Below are 21,461 nucleotides of genomic sequence, written 5' to 3'. Positions count from 1 at the left end.
GCCGCACCCTCCCGTGCCCTCGGGAGCACTCTTTGAAGCACCTTTTACCCTTCTATTCTTAAGCACTGAGCTGGGTGAGTGTGAAGGCCCAGGGAGGCATCTGCCTTCCCCCAAGGTCACACAGTAAGGGAGGGAGACGAATAGAGGAAGGGGAGCTAGATGGGCAGGCAGCCCCTCACTGTCTCCTTGGAGTCCTGGGGAGCCTGGGCCTCGGCTGCGTGGGAGAGCTGAAAGGAAAGGAGATGGGGTTGTCGGGCCGGGGCAGAGATGGCGAAGCCAGCAGGGGGCGGGGCCCCAGCCCGGCCCCCCCAGCTGCAGGCACAGTCAAGCAGAGGCAACATGCTTCGCAGCCCCACCCAGCAGGTGCCCCACGGCCCCCAGGTCCTCCTGAGCCATCAGAGGCTCGTGTTCTGGTGGCGGTTGCTATGCAGGAGCAAGCGCTGGGCAGTCCTGGACAGTGGTGGCGTCTGCGGTGGACCCCAGCGTTCAGATGAGCCGCTCCTCAGGCGGCAGCTTGAGGTTGGGGGGCGGGGGTGCACGGGCACCCACCTGCTCCTCGCTGCTGGGCCGGTAGCTGCCTTCCGTCTGCCGCTTCTCCCGCAGTTTCCGCACCAGCAGCACCAGCCCCACGGCCAGGAGCAGGGCGGCCAGGAGGGAGAAGACCACGACGATCGCGGTGGTGGCCTCCTTCGACTGCGAGAGGGGGGCGGCTGTCACTGGCCTGAATCCGGAGTCCCTGTCCAGTCCCGTTTTAGAAGCATCTGAGGTTCCTAACCTCTCCACATCCCACCTGCCACTTTTAGTGGTCTGGTTCCTCCACCCTGAGCCCCATGTGTCTCATCTGGAGCTCTCAGTCCCCCCACCTGCCATGTCTGGGGTCTCTCTCCCAAGCACCAGCCACATCTGGCCTGCTGGCTTCCCCTTCCCTCCTTCTGAGAGGCCTATGGGGCTCCTGACCCCCTACACTTGACACTTCCACCCCCTTCCTGCAGCTCTGGGTCTCCTCACTTGCCATGTTGATGTTCTGGTCTCCCGGTTGGGGTTCCCCAGCACCACCCCAACCTACCACCTCTGGGGATCTGGACCCCTAAACCTGCTACATGTGGGCTCCTGAATAACACCCTGGCTGCCCTCCTCCCACGTACATCCCCTACTCACCAGGGCCGCATTGGAGCTGGGGCGGGGGGTGGTGCTGGTGCTGTTTCCATATGCAGAGGGGCCCGAGGCTGGGGGGGAGGGGCAGAGAGGATAAATGAAGCTCCACCTGTCCCTCATCTCGGCACATCTGCACCCTCCTTGGGCAACCCCTGATACAAAGCTGCCCTTCCGAGTCTTCCATTCGCACAGAGACCGTGGGCGCTCTGCACGCAAGACCGGCCCAGCTGTATGTGCTGCTCTGGCTACCCGCCGCCCAGCGGAGCCCAGCCGTGAGAAGTCTGCAGTTTTCGCTGAGTTGGGGGCTCTGATAATGGACGGTGTCCGGAAGCCCAACCTTCTGCTCCCCTCCCCCACCCCTCTGACCCTCCCACCGCCCTTGAGGATGGGGGCAGGTCCTGCTTTCCCTGGAGTATCTGACTCATACCACTACCCCCAGCCTCTTGAAACTGGAAGAGGATTGAATGGCTGGGTCTACACCTATGGCCAGCATGGTGGTCAACCCGCACTCCGAGCCGCAAGCAGGCTTCGTCCTGGCTTCCAGCCCACCCAAAACACCTCAACCACACCGACTCGATGTGAGGGCTTCCTCTCTCCACAGCTCATAATTCTGCCCCAATCAAGAACTCAGGAATTGTTGACCAACTCTGAGTGCCCAGGGAAGGACTTAGGAATTCTAAACCTCGGCCCCACGCCTTGTAGATCCTGCCCCCAAGGCACCTCCATGCCCGCTCCCCAGTCCCTGAGCTCTCAGTGTCCCAGGTCCCCAATGTCCCCGCCGGTACCTACTTTGCCCCCAGGCCCGGCCCCAGCGGGCCAGCAGCAGTGGCAGGCCGAGCGCCAGGAGCAGCCCCAGGCTGGGGCACGCCATGGGCTGGGCGACAGGCTGGTGGCACCAGGGACGGGGCTTCTCCCGCGCGCCGTTCCTACCGCATCTCGGGGCCGGGGGTACCTGTGACCCAGCACCTGGGGACTGGAGGAGAAAGGCCAGGGCGTGGGGGAGGAGGCAGGACCCGGCGCAGGCCCAGGGGAGGGGCAACCCGCGCCAGGGCACCCTGGAGTCCCGCCCCGCCGCCAGAGGTCAGAGATTAAAAATTAACTCGAAGAGCGTTCCTGGGCTCGGGAAAAGAAAGGGGAAAGGGGGCGGCTGGCCAACCAGCACGCCCTGCCTCCCTACCTGGCTCGCGCGTCTTCGATCTCGCTCAGGTTCCTGGTCCGACTCGCTTGCTCGAACCCTCAGTGCGTCCCTCGGTCTCTCGTTCGGACTCCACCGGCTCCTCCCGCTCACGTGACCCGGAAAGTTTAGTCATTTACCTGGGAGGGGAGCGCACTTCCGGCTTGTGCACCTGAGCCTAGATGAGAAGGCGGAGCCAGGAGGTAGGCGGGGCCGCGGCCCGGGCGCACCTGCGACTTGGAGCCCAGTCCTACAATTGGGAGGAGTAAAATCGCGCGAAAGCGCGCGAGTGCGAGAGGAACCGCTCACCTGTATTGCGAGCACATCTGTAGGATGGCACAGGTGTAGGGACACATGGCTCATGGAGACACCGAGGTACGAGGCACTCCTGTCTGGGCAGACCCAGATGGGGAGTCTCTAATGAAAAAACACCTGTGTGGTACACACCTGCATGGGAACAAAGCTGTACGAGAGACATCTGCGCGGATGTATAAGAAGCACACCTGTGGCAGACACGTGCATTGATTGAATCGCATCTACTTGGCGTATAACTGAATGGAAGCATATCTGTGTGGAAAGCAGCTACAGAACGCACCTGCATTATAACAAACATCTGACTGAGGCATTCTGGCGTGTAGAAATCTATTGGCAATATCTGTATGAGTGCATTGAAGTACACCTGTATGGGACCCAATTATATGGAAACAGACCCGTATTCGTGTATACTTAACTGGAACACACCTGTGGGGGGGGGGAGGATGCTGTATAAACTCATTCTTGTGTGGATTTCTGCTGCAAAGCATACCTGCGAGGAGAAGGAAATAGTCTTGGAGGGGGAACATCTGCATGAAACTGAGCTCAAATGAGAGAAAGACCTGAGAACATCCGCATGAGGCACATTCACATTGGAGCACACCTGGCAGCGGAGCAGCAGGACAGCCACTCCTGTCCTGTGTGTTGAGGCCCACCTGTCAGGAATGTATCTGCGAGAAAACGCCTGTTTAAGGCGTCTCCGTGGGAAAACATCTGTATCCCCCGTGTTGGAGGGCACCTGCAAGAACCACCTGTAAATGAAAACATCTGTGAGGGAAGCCTCTCTAAGAGGCTCATTTGTCTGGGACGCACGTATTTGAGCACACCTGCCTGGGCAGAGGCTGAGTGGGGACCAAATGTGCCCTTGGGACTGTATCTTTGGCTAAATGACGACGGTAAAAAGACGACCCCCTTCCTGGGGACTCTAGGGTGAAGACTGATGGCTAAGGAGAAATTAATCCCTTTTAGTGTACAGAGTGATGGGTAAGAATCCCAGGTCTGGGTAAATTCCTGCTTTGCCCCTGACTGGGCACATGGACTGGGGAGAGCGCCCGAACCTCCGGTTTCCTCACCGGTGAAGTGCGAAAGGCAGTCCCACCTACCTTACAGAGTTTTGGCGAAAACGACGCGAGAGGCGAGGGAAAGGCCTGGTATGTGCAACTCACTGAATCCAGTGTTAGCGATTGTTCATATTATTCGCTGTCTAGCGGTCTGTTCACCCCTCCCCCTAATGGTGAATAGAGAAACTGCGCCCGAAACTAGTGGCAGGGACGGACGTTCGGCAAGTGCAATGAGGGCGACAGGCTGGGGCCCGGCCTCCTGCGCTCAGCTACCCAGTCCTCGTCTCCATCCGCGCCTGGGACACTGCGATCCCCCAGGCCGATCTGCAGAGAGCAGTCAGCCCAGCGTCTGGATGTGACCGCTGCCCCTTTAAGACTTCCTGGAGAGCCCCGGGCTCAGGAGCAGGAGGCTGCCTAGGGACCGCGGAAGGCCCCGCCCAGGTGGGTGGGCGAGGCGGGACAGGCGGGCCCCCCTCTGGCGGTTGCAGCCAATAGGAAACCGACTTTACGACCGCGCTGTGCGCTGATCTTCCGTTTCCAAGACTGAGTGGGACCGAGAAAGGAGGCGCGCGGGAGGGCTGTAGGACCTGCGCGAGCGCCAGGTCTTGCTCTTCTGTTTCTGTGGCTGAGGGGGAATTTGAAATGAGCCGGTGGGCAGATGGAGGGTTACATGGCGTTGGATTGGTTCTTGAGTATGTTCGGGAAAAATGAGAACTTCAGTTCCTGAAGAGGCTTAGTAGGGGAGGGAAGTCAAGTGTAAAAGGATGACGAAACCCATCCCTGATATCTCCCTACGCCCCTTGGGCAGAGGGTAAACTGAGGCACGCAGAGACGAAACACCGAAACCAGAACTGAGACCATTGATCTCTCTAGACCCTCTTCCCAGAATAAACCCTGGTGCTTCCTAGGCTGTGCCACACCCGAGCATCCCTGACAACCTTCCAGACACCTTCAGCCCCGCCCCCAGCCTCGCCCCAGGGTCGGGGGAGGAGATGCAAGTTCTGGCGCGGGCGGCGACGGCTAGCAGTCACCGCCTGCAGCAAGTGCCAGAGCTAAGGCGGGCACCGCGGAGGCTGTGGTGGCAGTGGCCGCCGAGCTGGCCCTGCGGGGCCCCGGGGGGGAGGGGGAGCCGCGAAGCCCCCGCTGAGGCCGCCGCTGCCAGGCCCCTCTCCCCCCCTCCCCCCGGGGTGGGCGCCATGCGGGGGGGTCCGGCCGACGCGGAGCGGCGGCAGCGCTGGGGTCGCCTATTCGAGGAGCTGGACAGTAACAAGGATGGCCGCGTGGACATGCACGAGTTGCGCCAGGGACTGGCCCGGCTGGGCGGGGGCGACCCGGACCGCGACGCCCAACAGGTACCCAGGCCTGGCGAGCCGTGCTCCGGCCCTGCCCGCGCCAGGTAACCCGAGCCCCTGAATGGAGCGCCGGGAACCGCCACGAACTGCTTGTGGCTGGATTCCAGCACCGGTGCCCAGCCTGGGCGTCTCTGTCCCCTTTCCCATGCCCACCCGTGTCTATGCCTAACTGATTCGCTCAAGACAGGGCCACGGAGGCCCCGGGCCTGCGGTTCTGCTGCGATGTGCGGAGGGGATGTCTGCCTGAGAATGGACTCTGGCCAGCTTTCCTGCTCACTGCCCAGGACACACCCTCTCCTGAACTCCGCACAGCCCAAGACATACCGTGCTCCCACCTCCAAGAGACACACCTTCCTCCCATTCCTCCCCCTCCTATGGGCACCCCTCCCCCCCAGCCAGCTGCCCCAGCCTCTATGTTTACATTCCTGCCCTTTCTCAGGCCTGGCTCAATGCCTCAGCTGCCCCAGCCAGGGACCCAATCCTGTCTGAGGCCACCCTCAGGTGGGGATGAACCCATCAGAGCAGGAACTTGACGACCCCCACCCCTTCCATGCAGCTGTCCCCTACACCTGTAGCCCCAGATGCCACTGGAGTGTTTTCACAGCATCCTGACCCCCCAGTCCAACCTCCCACTTTTCAGGTGGGAAAACGGAGGTCCGGTGGTTCCTCAGCTTGGATCTGTCATTGCTTCATGTTGCCGAGAGCTGTCTCTAAAAGGGAGCTCCTGAAACTGCCATGGGGGCAGGTTTTTATAAGAGACAGCTGGGAGGACAGGCTTTCATAGACGAGAGCCCAACGTTACCTCCCGCTTCCCAGCTCTGTAACCTTGAACAGGTTACTTGACCTTGGAGAGCCTCAGTTTGCTCACCAGGAAAACCAGGCAGTTGCTATCCACCTCACAGCTCTACTGTGGCTTTGGACATCTTGCAGAGAAGCAAACTGATGGGGGGCAGGGCGCTTCCCTGTCCCTGTCCTCTAGGTGCTGGGGGCCCTGGTTTTTGGGGCATAAGCTCGTGCCCCCTCCAGATGGGGGAGCAGCCTCCTGGAGCTCCCTCTGTCCCTTCCCCCTGCCAGGGCCTCTTGCTGGAGGGTGGCGCTGACCCAGATGGCGGGCTGGACCTGGAGGAGTTTACCCAATACCTGCAGGAGCGGGAACAGCGCCTGCTGCTTCTGTTCCACAGTCTGGACCGCAATCAGGACGGTAAGGCCCAGGGATGGGGCCGTGGGGGCCCAGGAGATGCCAATGGCTTAGAACTCACGATGCCAGGAGGGGTGAGGCCACATCTCTCTGATGACTCATAGGCTATTTTCGGAACTCTCGTCACCCCCAGCTAGGTGGTTTGGGGCCCAGCCAGCCCATCCTACCTCCATTCCCTTCTGGGGTGAGACCCTTATTACTACTCTTAGATTTTTATAAGGGACAAAGATCCCCCCTATTGTTCGGTATTCCTATGGGACAGAGACCCCCGCCCCATAGCATCTTCTAGGTCTCTGACATCACCTCCTTGACCCCCTGCGGCATAGAGAGCCCACTGCTAGTCCTCAATTCATGCTTCATTCATTCATGAACACAGATCCCCCAACTTCTCTGACTCCCCCAATACCACCACAAACCTTGCCCTGGCTTTCCGGACCCCCATCTGCCAGATCCGACTCCCATTCCAAGCTGTCATGCTCTTGGTCCTGGGCACCCCACGACCATTCCCCATCTCGGGACCCCTCCCCAGGTCACATTGATGTCTCTGAGATCCAGCAGAGTTTCCGAGCTCTGGGCATTTCCATCTCCCTGGAGCAGGCAGAGAGAATTCTACACAGGTGAGTAGCTGGCTCCAGAATCCAGGGGAGCCCCAGTTTCTGGGTCTTCTCGGCCCCCTGCAGCCTCTGGGCCCCACACCCAGCCCCAGGAGCTGAGAAGCTGGGCTTTGGAGTCAGGTCCATCTCGGGCCGGTTGCTCCACCTCTCCGAGCCCGTCTTCCCCACCGTCAAACGGTGAGCTCTCGGCGCAGGGGAGCTTGGCCTACCCCACATCCGACCGGAACCTCACTCCCACCTACCCCCAGCCTCAGGCACTGATTCTCCCAACCCCCAGCATGGACCGTGATGGCACCATGACCATCGACTGGCAGGAATGGCGTGACCACTTCCTGCTGCATTCGCTGGAGAATGTGGAAGACGTGCTCTATTTCTGGAAGCATTCCACGGTGAGGCGGGAGTGGCTTTCCCAGCCTGGTAGCCAGGCCTTCTTCCCTCTCCCCTGGGGGCCTAGCTCAGGTCTCCTCGGGGCATGGAGGGGCTGGGTCAGGAGCTGGGAGCAGCCGAAGGATGAGACTGCTCCTCTTTTCCTCCATTCGAGGATTGGGGTACTGGGGACCAACCCACTTGGGGAGGTCTTCTATCTGATCGGAGCCCTTCAGACTTGCCGCGGGGCCTCTGGGAGCAGACTGTGGGGGTTAAGAGCTTAGAGAAGAAAGAGCTCACCAGATGGGGCACCCGGCCCACTACCCTCAACCCACGCAGCTCCCCTTCTGGTCTCTCAATGCCTCAATTAAGGATTCCGCTGCCGAAAAGACAAGTCAGGAAGCCACTGCCTTCGTGGGGTCCAATGGGATCCATTGGAAGTTGGGAGGGGTGCTCTAGATCACCATTTCCTGGGTGGGAATCCCTGAACAATGCTTCTGATAGGATTTGATGGCATCTGGAGGGGATCCATCTGCAGGATATGGTAAGATCCTCTTGGGAGATCCAGAGAGTCCCCACTCATGGAGATCCACGGAGGGCTTGGTTGGGAAGTCTACAGGAAGGCGCTAGAGAAGGGGTGATCCCTATGGAGGAGAACCCTGTGGAATCTGGTGAGGCTCCGGGAGGGATCTGCTGGGCTCCTTATATGGGAGGTCCTCGGTAGGATCTTGCATGGCCCTGGAAGGATCTTCTGGGATCCTTCAGAAGGATCCAATTGGTTCTAGAGGGATCTTTATGTGGTAAACCTTCTTCAGTGAGATTCGGTAGAGGCCACCAAGGAGTCTTATGCAGGAGACCGCTGACATGGATGTTTTGGGGGGATCCAATAGGGATCCAAGTGTCTCCTGGGCTCTCCAAGCAAGATTCATTAGTGGACTGTCTGGGTATCCTGAGATTCATGGAGACACCCCCATTTAGAGCTGAGTTACATCTCTCTGCCCCCGCCGTGGCATGATACCCCAGCCCCTGCGTCCTCAGGTCCTGGACATTGGCGAGTGCCTGACTGTCCCCGACGAGTTCTCAGAGCAGGAGAAGCTGACCGGCATGTGGTGGAAGCAGCTGGTGGCTGGTGCAGTGGCGGGCGCCGTGTCGAGGACAGGCACAGCCCCTCTGGACCGCCTCAAGGTCTTCATGCAGGTGAGGGGCCCTGGAGAGCCCCACCTCCTCCCCCAGACACAGGTGCCTGGAGGGAGCCGGAAAGTCGCCTTCGTTTCCCCGCCCAGGTCCATGCCTCCAAGACCAACAGGCTGAATATCCTGGGGGGCCTACGGAGCATGGTCCGAGAAGGGGGTGTGCGCTCCCTGTGGCGTGGCAATGGGATCAACGTGCTCAAGATTGCTCCTGAGTCAGCTATCAAGTTCATGGCCTATGAGCAGGTGGGGGCAGGTGGGGGGAGATGTGGGCCAGGATTTGCAGAATTGGCTTGGGGATGGAAGATGTCTGCAGGTCCCCAGGAGTGCGCATCTTCTCCCCTGCATGAAACCCACAGTGGCACAGTAGGGGGGAGGTCCAAGTACACAGAGGCTCAAGCCCTGAGCTCTTGCCTGCCACCATGTATCCCATCCTCAGATCAAGCGGGCCATCCGAGGGCAACAGGAGACACTGCACGTGCAGGAACGCTTCGTGGCTGGGTCCTTGGCTGGCGCCACAGCCCAAACCATCATTTACCCCATGGAGGTGAGAAGGAGGGGCCTTGGCAGAGGCCCCATTGCAGGATGGGGGCCTGGAATAACCATTTTATTCTGTGGTGTGATAAGCATTGGGATTCTAACTTTGCCTCTCCCCGATTCAGACTGCAGCTCATGACAGCGATGCTGTTTCATGTGCAGCCTCTCTGAGCAACACAATTCGAGATGTGACTTCTGGGAACAGCAGTGTTGGGTATAGCTGTTTAGAGAGCCATGGTGGGGGCCAGCCGTTCATGGATATGCCTCTTCTAAGGATGCTGCTTTCCAGGATGCTTGTCCCCAGGGGAATCATTTCTAGGTGAAGCTTTTCAGAGAAATCGTTTCAGGTCGTGTAGTGCATCGATTAGGATTCTGAGTAACGGAAAACTCAAATCACATAAGTAAGGTCTGGAGGTGAGCAGTTCAGGGCCGGTGTGTGGCTTCGCAGTGTCAGAGACCCGAGTTCCTTCTCACTGTCGCGTCATTTCACCACCTCTGCATATAGCAGCCACCTCGTGGACCAAAACGGCTGCTTGTGCTCTGGTCATCGCATCCACATTCCATGAAGAAGGAAGAATGGACCGAGGAAAGAACACCTCCCTCTCATTAAGCGTGCTTTTTGAAAGTCACACCACGCTCTTCGCCTGTTTCACTGGCTGGGATGTGACCACGTGGCCTCACACCTAGGGCAGCTGAGAGATGTAGTCTTTACTTCTAGAGGCTCTGTGCTTGCCAAAAATTACAATTTCTTTTATTAAAGAATAAGGGAGACAGTTAGCAATGACTGCCACATGCAACTCTTAGAGGCGTAACCATTTCTAAGTATAGAGCTTAGGGATAGCAGAAGATTCTAGAGAAAGTGTTTTTTTGGTTTTTTGGTTTTTTTAATTCAGTTATTCTCAGGATAACTATTTCCAGGAGTAGCTATTTCTAAGTGACTTCATTCCTGGACGTAGTAATTCTGGAGGCAGCTTCCTAGGAATAACTGGGTTCTCCCCAGGTGCTGAAGACGCGGCTGACCCTCCGCCGGACGGGCCAGTACAAGGGGCTGCTGGACTGCGCGTGGCGGATCCTAGAGCAAGAAGGGCCCCGCGCCTTCTACCGCGGCTACCTGCCCAATGTGCTGGGCATCATCCCCTACGCGGGCATCGACCTAGCCGTCTACGAGGTCTGTAGGCAGCCCGTCCCTCTCTCCTTTCTTCCTCCCTCTGGGATCTGCCCACGGGCCACCCTCTTCCCGTGGGGCCAACTCAGTTGATCTCCAGAGCTTGGAGAGACGGGCCTGGGGCAGAGAAGCACCACGGGCTGGGGATCCTGGGCACCTCTTCAGGCATTAGACATCCTCACTCTCTTCCACTTGCCACTGCAGTTCAGCCTTCGTGGGTCTGAGGACACATGGAAGTCAGGGCCCCTGCCAGCTCACAGAATCATGAGGACAGGTGAAGACAAGCTTCAAAGATGCCCATTTTGCCCCACAGCGTGTGTCACACCTGGCCTACATCTCCAGGCTAGTGTCTTCTTCAGGGCCTGCTCATTTCAGCATCTGCGCCACCGTAAAAACCATACCCCGTGACCAACATCTTGGGGCCTTTCTCAGGAAAGGCAAGGACAGGGAGTTTCTGCTGTTTCTTTCCAGGAGCTTTGACTACTGCCTTTACCTTCTCCTGCTGGGATCGTCAGGTTCTCCCACTTAGCACAGCCCCACGTGTCCCCAGGCATCCCCCCAAAATCTTTGTACCCGGGACAGGGCCATTTTCATGGGTGGGCCGCCTATGCACTCACCAAGGCCCTACACTCCGAAGGGCCCCTCACTTGGTTGAAAGCCCCGCCATTGCCATCTTGAAATTCCTAGTAATCATTGAAAGAGGGACCGCTCATATATTTATTTTGCACTGGCCCTGCAAGTTATGTAGCTGGTCCGGACCTAAAATCCTCCATACCTGCCACCCATACCTGCCCTCCTAGCAACAGCATCTATGCAGCCAAATAAGACTTGGCCATCGCTCATTCATTCATTTGTTCATTTGTCCACTCACTCATTCGCTTAAGCATCCATATACGCTGGGCACTGGGCTGACTGCTGCAGATGTAGCATTACATGAGAACGATGCTGTCCTTGGCCTCCAATGAACAAGGAAGCCGGTCAACCAGCAAATAAGCACTCTCAGGTTTTGATACATTCTCAGAAGATAATAAAACAGGGTGTGTAGTCGAAAGTGACAGTGGACGGGAGGGCAGGTCTAGGAATGCTTCTGAGAAGTGACCTTGGAGCAGCAATGAGTCGAACGTATTTTGGGAAGGAGTGTGAACAAGGCAGAGGCACAGCAAAGGGCCAGGTCCAGAAGCAGGCATGAACTTGGCCTGCTGGAGTGGTCGGAGGGACCTGAAGAGTCAGTAAAGACTCGATGAGAGTCTGGGTTTATCCCAGGAGTAACAAACAGGAAGCTATGGAGAGCTGTGAGCAGGAGTAAGACGCGAGCTTACTTCCTCTGTTCTTCACCAAAAAAGGGAGTTTGGAGGTCTAAGTAGTTTGAGAAAGACTGCCCTGTTGGACTTTCAAAATCTATGTTAGTCTCTTAAAGGCTCTGAGAAGTCCTACAGAAAAGTGACAATTTTTTTAGCCCAGTGTTGGCCACACTTACCCAGTCATCAGAACCTTTTCAACAGAACAGCTCTTTAGAAATTCATTAAACACCTGTTTGGCAAATATTGCTCCAGGCCCAAGAGAGGGCTTTTTAAAATTGCGAAGGCAATAATGGTCAAACACTTGCTTCGAATTTGCCTATTCCATGCCCGGGCCAGAGATCTCTAATCCATCGCTGCACCGAAGTCCGAAATGGGTCTGAGTGGGCTAAAATCAAGGTGTCAGCGGGACTGCGGTGCTTCTGGAGGCTCCAGGGCTGAATTTGTTTCCTTACATTATCCGGTTTCTAGCGACGGCCTGCGTTCCTTGGCCCGTGGGCCCTTCGAAGCCAGCAGCATAACAGCTTCCAAGCTCTCTCTCCCCCCCGCCCCCTCCCTCTGACCTGTGCTTCCGTCATCACGTCCTCTTCTCTGACTCTTACGAGGAGCTTTGTGATGACATCGAACCAACCCCTGTGCTCTAGGATCATCTCCCATTTCAAGGTCCCTAACTTAATCCCAACTGCAAAGTTCCTTTTGCCATTTTAGGTTCCATATTCACAGACTCGGGGACTAGGGCATGGACAATAGGGGGCCATCCTTCCATACACCAGAGAGGGTCAAGGTGGGGACTGAGAGGGTGCAGGTAAATGCTTGTGTGGCATCTACGGGTACAAGTGCTCAGCTAGGGCTAGCCATCTTGGGATACAGAAGCGAGGTCTCTGAAGCTAGGGTCCTGGTGTCACCCACCTCCAGCCCACCCTGTTCCCCTCTTCACCCCTGCCAGACGCTGAAGAACCAGTGGCTCCAGCAGTATAGCCACGACTCGGCTGACCCGGGCATCCTCGTGCTCCTGGCCTGCGGCACCATCTCCAGCACCTGTGGCCAGATAGCCAGTTACCCCCTGGCCCTGGTCCGGACCCGTATGCAGGCCCAAGGTGAGGCCTGGGCGGGAGGATGGGGCAAGGAAGGTCTCATAACTTGGGGCCCACTCCCCCTTCCCCAGCTCTTCCTCCCAGGTATGTAGAATCCCAGGCTGGAATCCTCCCTGATTGGGAAGGCCTTGACTGAGTCCCAACCTTTCTCTGAGCCTCAGTGTACCTATTTGTGAAAGATGGGAGCCCTTTACCCTAAGAGAGCAGATGCAGCGAGTCCTGGAATCGCATCTAGCAATCTTAGCCGGGAGGCTGCTTGGTAGACTTTAGCATTTCTGGGCTGGTAACTTGAGATCTAATTTGCAAGGCTGGTTTATAGTGAGGGGGAGGCAAGGAACCAGGTTAAGGAGGGGCAGGGCCAGGCTGGCTGTCGTTTTACTGTTTCTCTGTATTTTCCTCTTACGGGTTCTTTCTCTGCCTACCCCCTACCATCCCTGAATCTATTTTGGGAATTTCCTCCAGAATTTTAGCATTCGTGTTTTGTCATTTTTGCTGGGGGGTTATCAGTGCATAAGACAGATATGGTCCCCCACACTCAAAGAGCTCACAGGCTGGAGAGGAAGAAAGATGCTGAACAAATTATTCCACAGTTGAGTATGGACTTAGGGTTGAAGAAAAGGGAGAAGGAGCCTGACTTAGACTGGGACGCCCAAGAGGGCTTCCCTGATGAGCTGGCTTTGGAGTGGAGGTCGCAAGGGTAAGTAAGAGTTAGCCGGGAGAGGAGGGTGGGAATCCAGTTTCAGGAAGAGGACCCTTCTGTGCCCTATCCCACCCCATGCACACACACCTGGTCTGTTTTGAATCATCCTCAAACTCAGGTCACCCAGATTGAAGTGGAAAGGTGGGCAGCCCAGTCCAAGGCCAGTCGAAGTCCCGAATCTGAATGGTGGGGTCCTGCCGTTAGTCTAACCCTCCTTCCTCCTGCTCCAATGGCCACTGGCCCAGCCCTGGGGAGCCGGAGGGGAGAGGAGAGGCGGACCATGGCCTGACCTGGCTCCCCACACCCTCCCAGCCTCCGTCGAGGGCGCCCCCCAGCTCTCCATGCTGGGTCTGCTCCGCCACATCCTGTCCCAGGAGGGCGTGCCGGGCCTCTACCGGGGCATCGCCCCCAACTTCATGAAGGTCATCCCGGCTGTGAGCATCTCCTATGTGGTCTACGAGAACATGAAGCAGGCTCTGGGGGTCACGTCCAGGTGAGGGACCCAGGGCCACCCCCACTAAGATCCCTCACCTCAGTCCTGGCGTCCCCCACACCTCAGCCACCGAAGACAGATGGCCCAGCCAGTGGATTCCAGGGGCCCCCCACTTAACCACAGGACCCCATATTTTATCCACTGGGTACTGCATTCCACATCCCAGCTACTGGATCCCGTTTTCCTGTCCCCACCAACCCATCTCCTGCCCCCCCCACACACACACACACTGGTCCTGGCACATGTCTTAACCTCGGGATCCCCCACAGCCCAGCTAATGGATCCTGACACCCCAACCACAGGAGTACATGTCCCCCATATCTAAACACCCAGACCCCAGCTCCCGCAGGCACCAGATCCAGTGTCCTCATACAGCACTGGATCCCAGATCCCCACGCTTCAAGCCTTGAGTCTCCAAGCTCGGCTGCTGAATTCCGAATACCAAGAAACCTCAGCCAACAGGTCCTGACAGTGCAATGTCCAGATCCTGGGACGCCTGCCACTGGATCTCAGATCCTCTCATCCCAGCCACTGGATTTTTTAATTCCTTTACCTCGACCTTGGGTCCTGGATCCCACTGCTTTGACTGATGGATCCCTACATTTCAACCACTACACTCTCAGCCCCCAACTTACCGGATCCCAGATCCCCAAACCCTGACCAGCCAGATTCTGGCTACTAAAAACACAGTCGCAAGAGCCCATTGGCAGAGTGAGTGGATCCTGGCAACTGCAGCTGTTGGATCCCCAACCCCCTCACCGCAGGCCCTGGATACTGAAATCTCACTTATAGGAAACAGGCCCGGGTACTTCCAGGCACTGGATCCCAACCCCTTAGCCCCTGGACTCTGACCCGAATCCTCCCAGACTCTGGCTCCCAAACGCTCAGATCCCATGCATAGATCCCAATAGGCTAATCACAACATCCTGGATTCCACATGTCCCCTATCCCAGACACACACCAGAGCCCAGACACCTCCTCCACCATGACACGAACCTGCCTGGGTCAGGACCTGCTGGGACCCCGGGTCCCAGCCTCCTGGTTTCAGAAAACCCACGGGACTTGTCCATTGTCCTGACATGCTAGACGTCCTTCTCACACCTTATACACACTGGATCCACCCCCCATCCCCATCATGGCTATGCCTCTGGGCCCTGTGGGACACTGCTCCCCCCTCCCCCACACCCCGCCATGTCTTCCGCTCCATTCTCGTCTTATAAGCTGGTAACCCCCAGAGCCTGGGTCCTCTGCAGGATCCAGCGGCTCTTGGGCGCCGGCAAGGAGGCGATCTGAGGCGGGGGCAGGGGGGACACATTAAGGGGACCTCTGCCCAACCCCAGCACTGCCAGCCTCTTCCCAGGCTTCGAAGACGGAAGCCAGGAGCGAGTCTACGCAGACCACCCTTCCCTAAACCCAAGTATCCAATTGTGCGAAATGAACCAAATCCCTAGAACTCATTCCAGGTCTATTTTTCTATGGAGAGGAGCAGACTCCCATCCTCCCACCCCTCTACCCTCACTGCTAGCCCAAGCCGCCAGCCCCCGCCACGCCCTCTTTCTATACTTTATAGTGGGGTTCTGAGCTTAGGATAACTGGAGGACCCCTCCCTCCACCTCTCCCAAATCCTTGGGGAAACCCCTTAAAGGACTGCTGAAGAGGAACTGGGATGTTTGTGGGGGGTAGAGGGCCCCCAAGGCTTCCACCTTTCCCCACCTACACCGTACCCCACCTCCCTGCCTGTATGTGTTATTTCAGAGGAAAAGAACAAAAGGAATACATTTTCAAAGCTCTTTTCATTGTGTTTTTTACTGAAAAAGTATGGGTAGATGTGGGACTCCCTCAGACTACCCACAGGGAAGGGACGGGGCCGTCTTGTCACTCACGGTTTGATCCTCAGTTTCTACATCCGTGAAACGGGGCCCAGAAGAAGTCCGTCCGTGTTCAGGAGCCCTCATTTCCCTGCACCGTTTCTATATTGCAAGTGTATTTGCTTCCTGGGGCTGTCGTAACAAGTCACCACGAGTGGAGCTAAGACATCAAAACATAAATCGTAAAACACACCATATTTGGGGTTGGTATATTTTTTTACTGTGGTAAAATATACATAAAACTAACCATTTTAACCATTTTTCAGTATATAGTTCAGTGGTATTGAATACATGCACGTTGTTGTGCCACCAACACCCACCACTCACCTTCTTCTCTGTTCTGTCGCCCCACGCATCAAACGCTAACCGCCCCTCCCCCGCGCTGCCATCTCCTTTCCGTCTCCGTGGACCCGACTCCTCTAGGGACCTCACGTTAGTGGGATCACACGGCGTTTGTCCTTTGTGTCTGGATTATTTACTGAGCACGATGTTCTCCGGGTTCATCCACGTGGTAGCAGGTGTCAGAATGTGCTTCCTTTTTAAGGCTGAGTAATATTCCGTTGTCTGGATGGATCACCGTGTTTACCCATCCGTCGGTAGACACTCGTGTCGTTGCCCACTTTTGGCTCTGGTGAATGAAAGCGACGGAAGTGTGTTCCCTGGCAGCTCTGGAGGTTGGCAGTCCGAAATCACGGTGTCAGCACGATCTAGGGGAGGGTCCTCCCCGCCTCTCCCCGCTTCCGGCATCGCGGGCAGCCCCCGGTGTTCCTTGGCTTGTAGATACATCACTCCAATCTCTGCCTCTCTTCATATGTCCAAATATTTTCCCATGCGGACCGTGACAACCACCCTCCAAGAGGTCCCCCAGTGGCTTCTGCCTCCTCGTAGTCGCATTCTTATGTAATCCTCTCTCCCGCTGTGCCAAGGTGGGTCTGTTTGACCAAGAGAACCGGCAGATGTGATGGTATATCACATCTAAGATTAAGGTATAAGACACCTGCAGCTACCATCTTGCCTGCATTTCAAGCTGCTGTGGTGTGTGTCAGGGGGATGGATAACTTGTTATGCAGCCATAGCTAATTGATACACACATCCATAGGTACGATTTTTCACACACTCCAATAAGGGATAAAGCCTTGTTAACTATTTTGCGTTTTACTTCCTTTGAATTTTGTCCTTAGCATCAATTCCTAGGAGACAGGTTGCTGGGTCAAAGGATGTGGCTCTCTCAGGGTCGTGACCGGGATGATAGTGTGTAATATACACAGCTCCCAACAAGGAATCAGCATTACCAATTTTACCACTGCCATACTGGCATCGAGTGTGAGCGATTTAATTTTATTTAATTGGACAAGGTAACATCCATTTTCTTGTCCCACGACACGGTGGCCGGGATTTAGAAGGCTCTGCTAACTGGCCTACAGTGCAACGCCAGACAGACTGCTTTTCTCTTTCTGAGCCTCAGTTTCCCCACCTACGAAATGAAGGGCGTTGCCACTGACCTCTTCCAAAGGAAGATTTATCGAGCAAGTACTATGTACCTTGGCTCTGTGCTGAGCCCTCTAGGGTACAACCTCGTTCATTTACTGATCACGTATTTATTGAGCACTTACTTTGGTCCAGACTAGGTTCTGGACATGGGATGCAGAAGTGAATGAAAGAGACAAAAATTTTCACTCATTGACCCCGCATTCCAGTGGGGAGAGACGAACAGTAAACAGCACAGGTGAGTGAATACGTAGCGGTGTAGAAAGCGAAGGTGCTGTGGGGAAGAAGAGAGGACTTCCAATGTCAAACAGAGTGGTCAAAAAGGCCTCAGCAAGGTGACATACAGATTTAAAGATGGCGAGGGAGGGTCCCCTGGGGATATCTAGGGAAACCGCATCCCAGGCAAAGGAAACAGCCAGTCCCAGGGCAGGGCTGTGCCTGGCGTTTTGGAAGAACAGAGGGGAGGCCACTGTGGCCGAGGGGAGAGCAGGAGGAGGCAGAGAGGGGCGGAATTGGGGGCGGCCCGGGGAGGACTTGGGCTTTCACCCCTGAGGAGTGTGGGAGTCCTGGGGGCTGTGGGCAGAAAGCGGGGACAAGATCTGACTCATAGGTGCCTCCAATGGCTGCTGTGGATCGGATAGACTGTGGGGGGAAGTCCAGAAATGGGGACGGGGGTGGAGGGATGACCAGAGAACTTGAAGGACAGAGGTGCCCTCAACAAAGACTTGTTGGAGCCCATCGACAGCACCAGGTGGCAGAATTTATCATTACTTCCAATTTCCAGATGGAGAAACTGAAGCTCAGAGAAGTAAAGCAGGTATCCCAAGGTGACACAGCAAGAAGCGTCTGAGATGAGGTTCAGGCTCAGGTCTTTCTGACTCCAAACCTATGCCTGTCTTCCTTTGGAGACCAACTGTCTCTCTCCCACAGCCTTCCAGAACTTTCCCATTCTCTCTATTGCCATGACAATGAAACAGTGTATTAGTTTCCTGTGGCTGCTGCAACAAATGACTCAAAGCTGGTGACTTAGAACACCACAGATGTATTCTTCTGGAGGGCAGAAGCCTGACATGGATCTCGCCGGGCTAAACTCAAGCCATCGGCAGGGCTGGCTTCTTCAGAAGGCTCGAGAGGAGAGTCCGTTTCCCAGGCTTTTCCAGTCTCTAGGGGCCACCTGCATTCCATCACTGCTGGTCCCTTCCTCCAAAGCCAGCAAGGCCTTGAAGGCTGTCTTATTGTATCATCGCTCCAACGCCAACTGTTCTGAAATTCCATCTGCAAACTTCATTCTACCTTTCTCATATAACAAACACCTTCCCAGGTTTAGAGAGATTAGGACGTGGACCTTTGGCAGGGGAGACCCTCACTCAGCCCCTCATGTCCAGCTAGGTCACAAGGGCCTCTGTGACCTCATCATCCCCTGGGACCCAAATCTTCGAGGTGCCCCTCCCACATGGTCGCTGGTAGGCAAATCTCCCGCCAGGTACTTGAACCTCAGTGTCCTGAATAGCTGCCATGGGGGCCAAACCTGAGCAAGCTCAGAAGCCTCACTCCAGGGTCCAGACCCTGTTCAAGAGGGTCAAGGCCTTATTCACGAAAGCTCCGCCTCCACCCCCACCCCCACCCGTCCCTCGGAATCCGGGCTGCACACACGTGTACGGGTACGTGTTTGGGCACGTGCGTGAAAATGACCTGGAGCTCCTCCCATCACAGCAAGTGAGTCTAAGAACTACAGGTCACACAGTGTCTCCAGCCAGGACTGCAGGAAGAGAAAGCCACAGAGCCCATCCCCTCTGCATGGCCCACTCCCCTCCGAGCAGACCTAGAATTTCATCTTGGAACAGTGAGGACCAGGGTGGGCCTTTCACCGGGAGGGTATTCTGGAGGTGTGTCTGGGGAAGCAGCTCCAACTTGGCTGAGCATGGGCGAGAGCTGGGTCTGCCCTGCAGGTGCTTGACACTGGGGAGCAGCTGATGGTCCCCGTGGACGTCCTGGAAGTGGATAACGAGGGGCCCTTGTGGAAGTTTCTGCTCTCGGGAGCCACGGCTGGGGCAGTGTCACGCACTGGCACGGCCCCACTGGACCGTGCCAGGGTGCACATGCAGGTCCGTGGGGGGCACAGCGCTGGAGCCGTTGGGGCGGAGATGGACGGAAGTGGAGACGATGGAATTCGGGATGGGATGAGGTGGGGGAGTTCGACTGGAGACATGGTCGGGAGGGGTGAGCTGGGACAGGCTTGAGCCAGTGAAGAGGAGGCTGAAGGAAGGAGTGGAGTGGGAGACCAAGCGGAGCGGAGGCAGAGCAGGCTTAAACGATAAGGGAGTGGGGCGTGGAGGCGGAGGCTGGGGAAATCGAGAAGATGTGGTACTACGGGCACGGTTGGGGTTGGAGGTCAGGGAACTGGCGACGGAGGTCTTCGGAGGGCCTTGAAGACCTAGTGGGACTGGAGAGAAGGGGGAGATGAGGGAAGAGATGGGCGTGTGGCTCGGCGCTGGGCTCAGGTCGGTCAGACTGGTTTTGGGTCTGCGTTGGGTGAGAGAATTCTAGCACTGGCCAGGGACGGAACTGGAGAAGGAATGTGGATGAGAGGGGTCGGGTGCCCGGGGACAGGATGGGCTTGAGCTCCAGGGTGGGATGCGGATGGAGATAGGGTGGATGGCTCCTCACCGGGCCAGGGGCCTCCCTACCCCCAGGTCTACGCCTCAAAAACGAACTTCATGAACCTGTTGGGGGGGCTACAGAGCATGGTTCAAGAGGGGGGCTTCCGCTCCCTCTGGCGGGGCAACGGCATCAACGTACTCAAGATCGCCCCGGAGTACGCCATCAAGTTCTCCGTCTTTGAACAGGTGCATACGGTCTGCTCTCCTCAGCCTCACCCTCAAGCCCTCACCCCTCCCACATCCCCCCAAAGCCCAGATCGTTACCCAAAAACACAAGCTCACTCTCCAGGTCCCAGACCTCTGGCCCGGATGGCTCTCGGGGAGGCAGATGGTTATTCTCTCATGCTCCTCTCTCCTGTGCCAGTGTAAGAATTCCTTCTGTGGAGCGCATGGGTCCCCACCCTTTCAGGAACGTCTCCTTGCTAGCTCCCTGGCTGTGGCCACCTCCCAGACACTCATCAACCCCATGGAGGTAAGAGAATACCTGCTCCACAGAAGATGAAGTAAGATGAAAAATAGTGGCCGCTGCTACTGCTTCCTCCTCCCCCTCCCCCGTCCTCCTGCTGCTTTTTCTCCTTCCTGTGAGATATGTATCAAACTTTTATCCCAGATGGCTAGCCCTTCACCTTAACGCTATTTTCTGAATGGATCCCATTCTTCCCACCCAATGATCCGAGACGTCAGCTTTGTAATTTACGAAATTCCTGTCGATATTTGGGTTTATTTCTGACTTTTCTCCCCTTGTTGCTCTGATGTCTGTTCATGCACTATTTTTAAACTTTTTAAATAACGGATAGACTTTATTTTGTAGAGCAGTTTTAGGTTGACAGAAACTTTGTGCAGAAAGTACAAAGAGTTCTCATATACCTCTCGCCACGTATACAAAGTCTCCACTATTATTCACATCCTGCATTTGAGTGGGACACTCGTTACAATTGATGAGCTGATATGGATACATATTATTAACTAAAGCCCCCAGTTGACATGAGGGTTCATTCTTGGTGTTGTATTTCTACGAGTTTTAACATATACATAATGATGGGTGTCCACCAATATAGCATCCTTCACCCTCCCACACAGGGATGGTGTTTAGTTCATAAACGAGTTAGAGATTGAACTAAACACAGGGATGGTGTTTAGCTCATAAACGAGTTAGAGATTGTTGCCATCCATGTGATATTGAATCTATGTACCAGGAACATATTTATTTGTTCAAGTTCCCTTTATGTTCCTAAATGGTCTTTTAAACATTTTCTTCATACAATTCTTGCCCTCCTTGGGTTATTTACTCCTTTTCATTGGCTGTATAACAAATTACCAGACTCAACTTAAAACGAATGCTTTTTATCTTAGTTTCTGCCTGTCAAGTTGGGCACTGGCTAGTCAGGTCGTCTGCTCAGGGTTTCATCAGGCAGAAATCAAGGTGTTGGCTGGGCTACCAACAAACCCACCATCTGAGGGGCAGTTCCTCTGCCAAGCTTCCTGGCTGTTGGCGGGATTCAGTTGCTTATGGTTGTAGGACTGACATCCTCAGCTCCTGGAGGCCATGCACTTGCTCCTGCCACATTTCAGACCAACCAGAGAAAGTCTCTGATGCTTTCAATCTCTCTCTTTTGGTCTCTGGCAACAGACCGCTTTTAAAGGGACCACCCGATTAGGTCAGGCCCACCCAGGACAATTTCTCTTGCTTCACTTAAAGTCAACTGCTTAGAGGCTTTTCCTGCATCTGCAAAATC

General features: G+C 55.9%; 3 protein-coding genes across 12 annotated transcripts in view; 2 read left to right on the top strand and 1 right to left on the bottom strand.

Annotated features, from left to right (window-relative positions):
- Positions 1 to 12: 12 nt before the first annotated feature.
- CRB3 (crumbs cell polarity complex component 3) lies at positions 13 to 4,077 on the bottom strand. The gene is made up of 8 exons (XM_039878518.1): positions 3,745 to 4,077; positions 3,246 to 3,393; positions 2,639 to 3,134; positions 2,333 to 2,507; positions 1,945 to 2,128; positions 1,159 to 1,226; positions 550 to 693; positions 13 to 227 (listed from the first exon to the last, which is right to left on the bottom strand). Exons 5-8 carry the CDS (start codon positions 2,024 to 2,026, stop codon positions 156 to 158), a joined length of 366 nt encoding a protein of 121 aa, XP_039734452.1. The 5' UTR covers positions 2,027 to 2,128; positions 2,333 to 2,507; positions 2,639 to 3,134; positions 3,246 to 3,393; positions 3,745 to 4,077; the 3' UTR covers positions 13 to 155.
- A 661-nt stretch (positions 4,078 to 4,738) lies between these two features.
- On the top strand, positions 4,739 to 15,733 carry SLC25A23 (solute carrier family 25 member 23). Of its 10 annotated transcripts, none has more exons than XM_039878504.1 (11): positions 4,739 to 5,054; positions 6,129 to 6,255; positions 6,782 to 6,869; positions 7,144 to 7,255; positions 8,271 to 8,429; positions 8,516 to 8,668; positions 8,862 to 8,969; positions 9,960 to 10,127; positions 12,369 to 12,519; positions 13,529 to 13,709; positions 15,607 to 15,733. In XM_039878504.1, the coding sequence occupies exons 1-11, from the start codon at positions 4,899 to 4,901 to the stop codon at positions 15,716 to 15,718; spliced, it is 1,515 nt and encodes a 504-aa protein (XP_039734438.1). In that variant the 5' UTR covers positions 4,739 to 4,898; the 3' UTR covers positions 15,719 to 15,733. The 10 variants fall into 10 exon arrangements, 8 of the variants coding, with proteins under 8 accessions (XP_039734438.1, XP_039734439.1, XP_039734441.1 ...); XR_005656274.1 differs by lacking the exon at positions 15,607 to 15,733 and adding an exon at positions 10,329 to 10,398 and having other exon boundaries at positions 4,740 to 5,054; positions 13,529 to 13,705; XR_005656275.1 differs by lacking the exons at positions 13,529 to 13,709; positions 15,607 to 15,733 and adding exons at positions 10,329 to 10,398; positions 13,335 to 13,517 and having other exon boundaries at positions 4,740 to 5,054.
- Positions 15,734 to 18,392: 2,659 nt separating this feature from the next.
- SLC25A41 (solute carrier family 25 member 41) overlaps positions 18,393 to 21,461 on the top strand; it is a 5,273-nt gene continuing 2,204 nt past the window's right edge. Inside the window, exons 1-5 of the mRNA XM_039878556.1 lie at positions 18,393 to 18,781; positions 19,015 to 19,170; positions 19,759 to 19,911; positions 20,090 to 20,197; positions 21,356 to 21,383. Of these exons, the coding sequence (XP_039734490.1) occupies positions 18,581 to 18,781; positions 19,015 to 19,170; positions 19,759 to 19,911; positions 20,090 to 20,197; positions 21,356 to 21,383 (646 nt within the window). The 5' untranslated portion in view covers positions 18,393 to 18,580. The remainder of the gene's footprint in view (positions 18,782 to 19,014; positions 19,171 to 19,758; positions 19,912 to 20,089; positions 20,198 to 21,355; positions 21,384 to 21,461) is intronic.

This window comes from Pteropus medius, unplaced genomic scaffold, assembly GCF_902729225.1.
Source record: "Pteropus medius unplaced genomic scaffold, Ma_sr-lr_union100, whole genome shotgun sequence".
Classification (NCBI taxonomy): Eukaryota; Metazoa; Chordata; class Mammalia; order Chiroptera; family Pteropodidae; genus Pteropus; species Pteropus medius.
The sequence above is the reverse complement of the archived record's forward strand: the minus strand, read 5'-3'. Positions and strand labels throughout refer to the sequence as shown.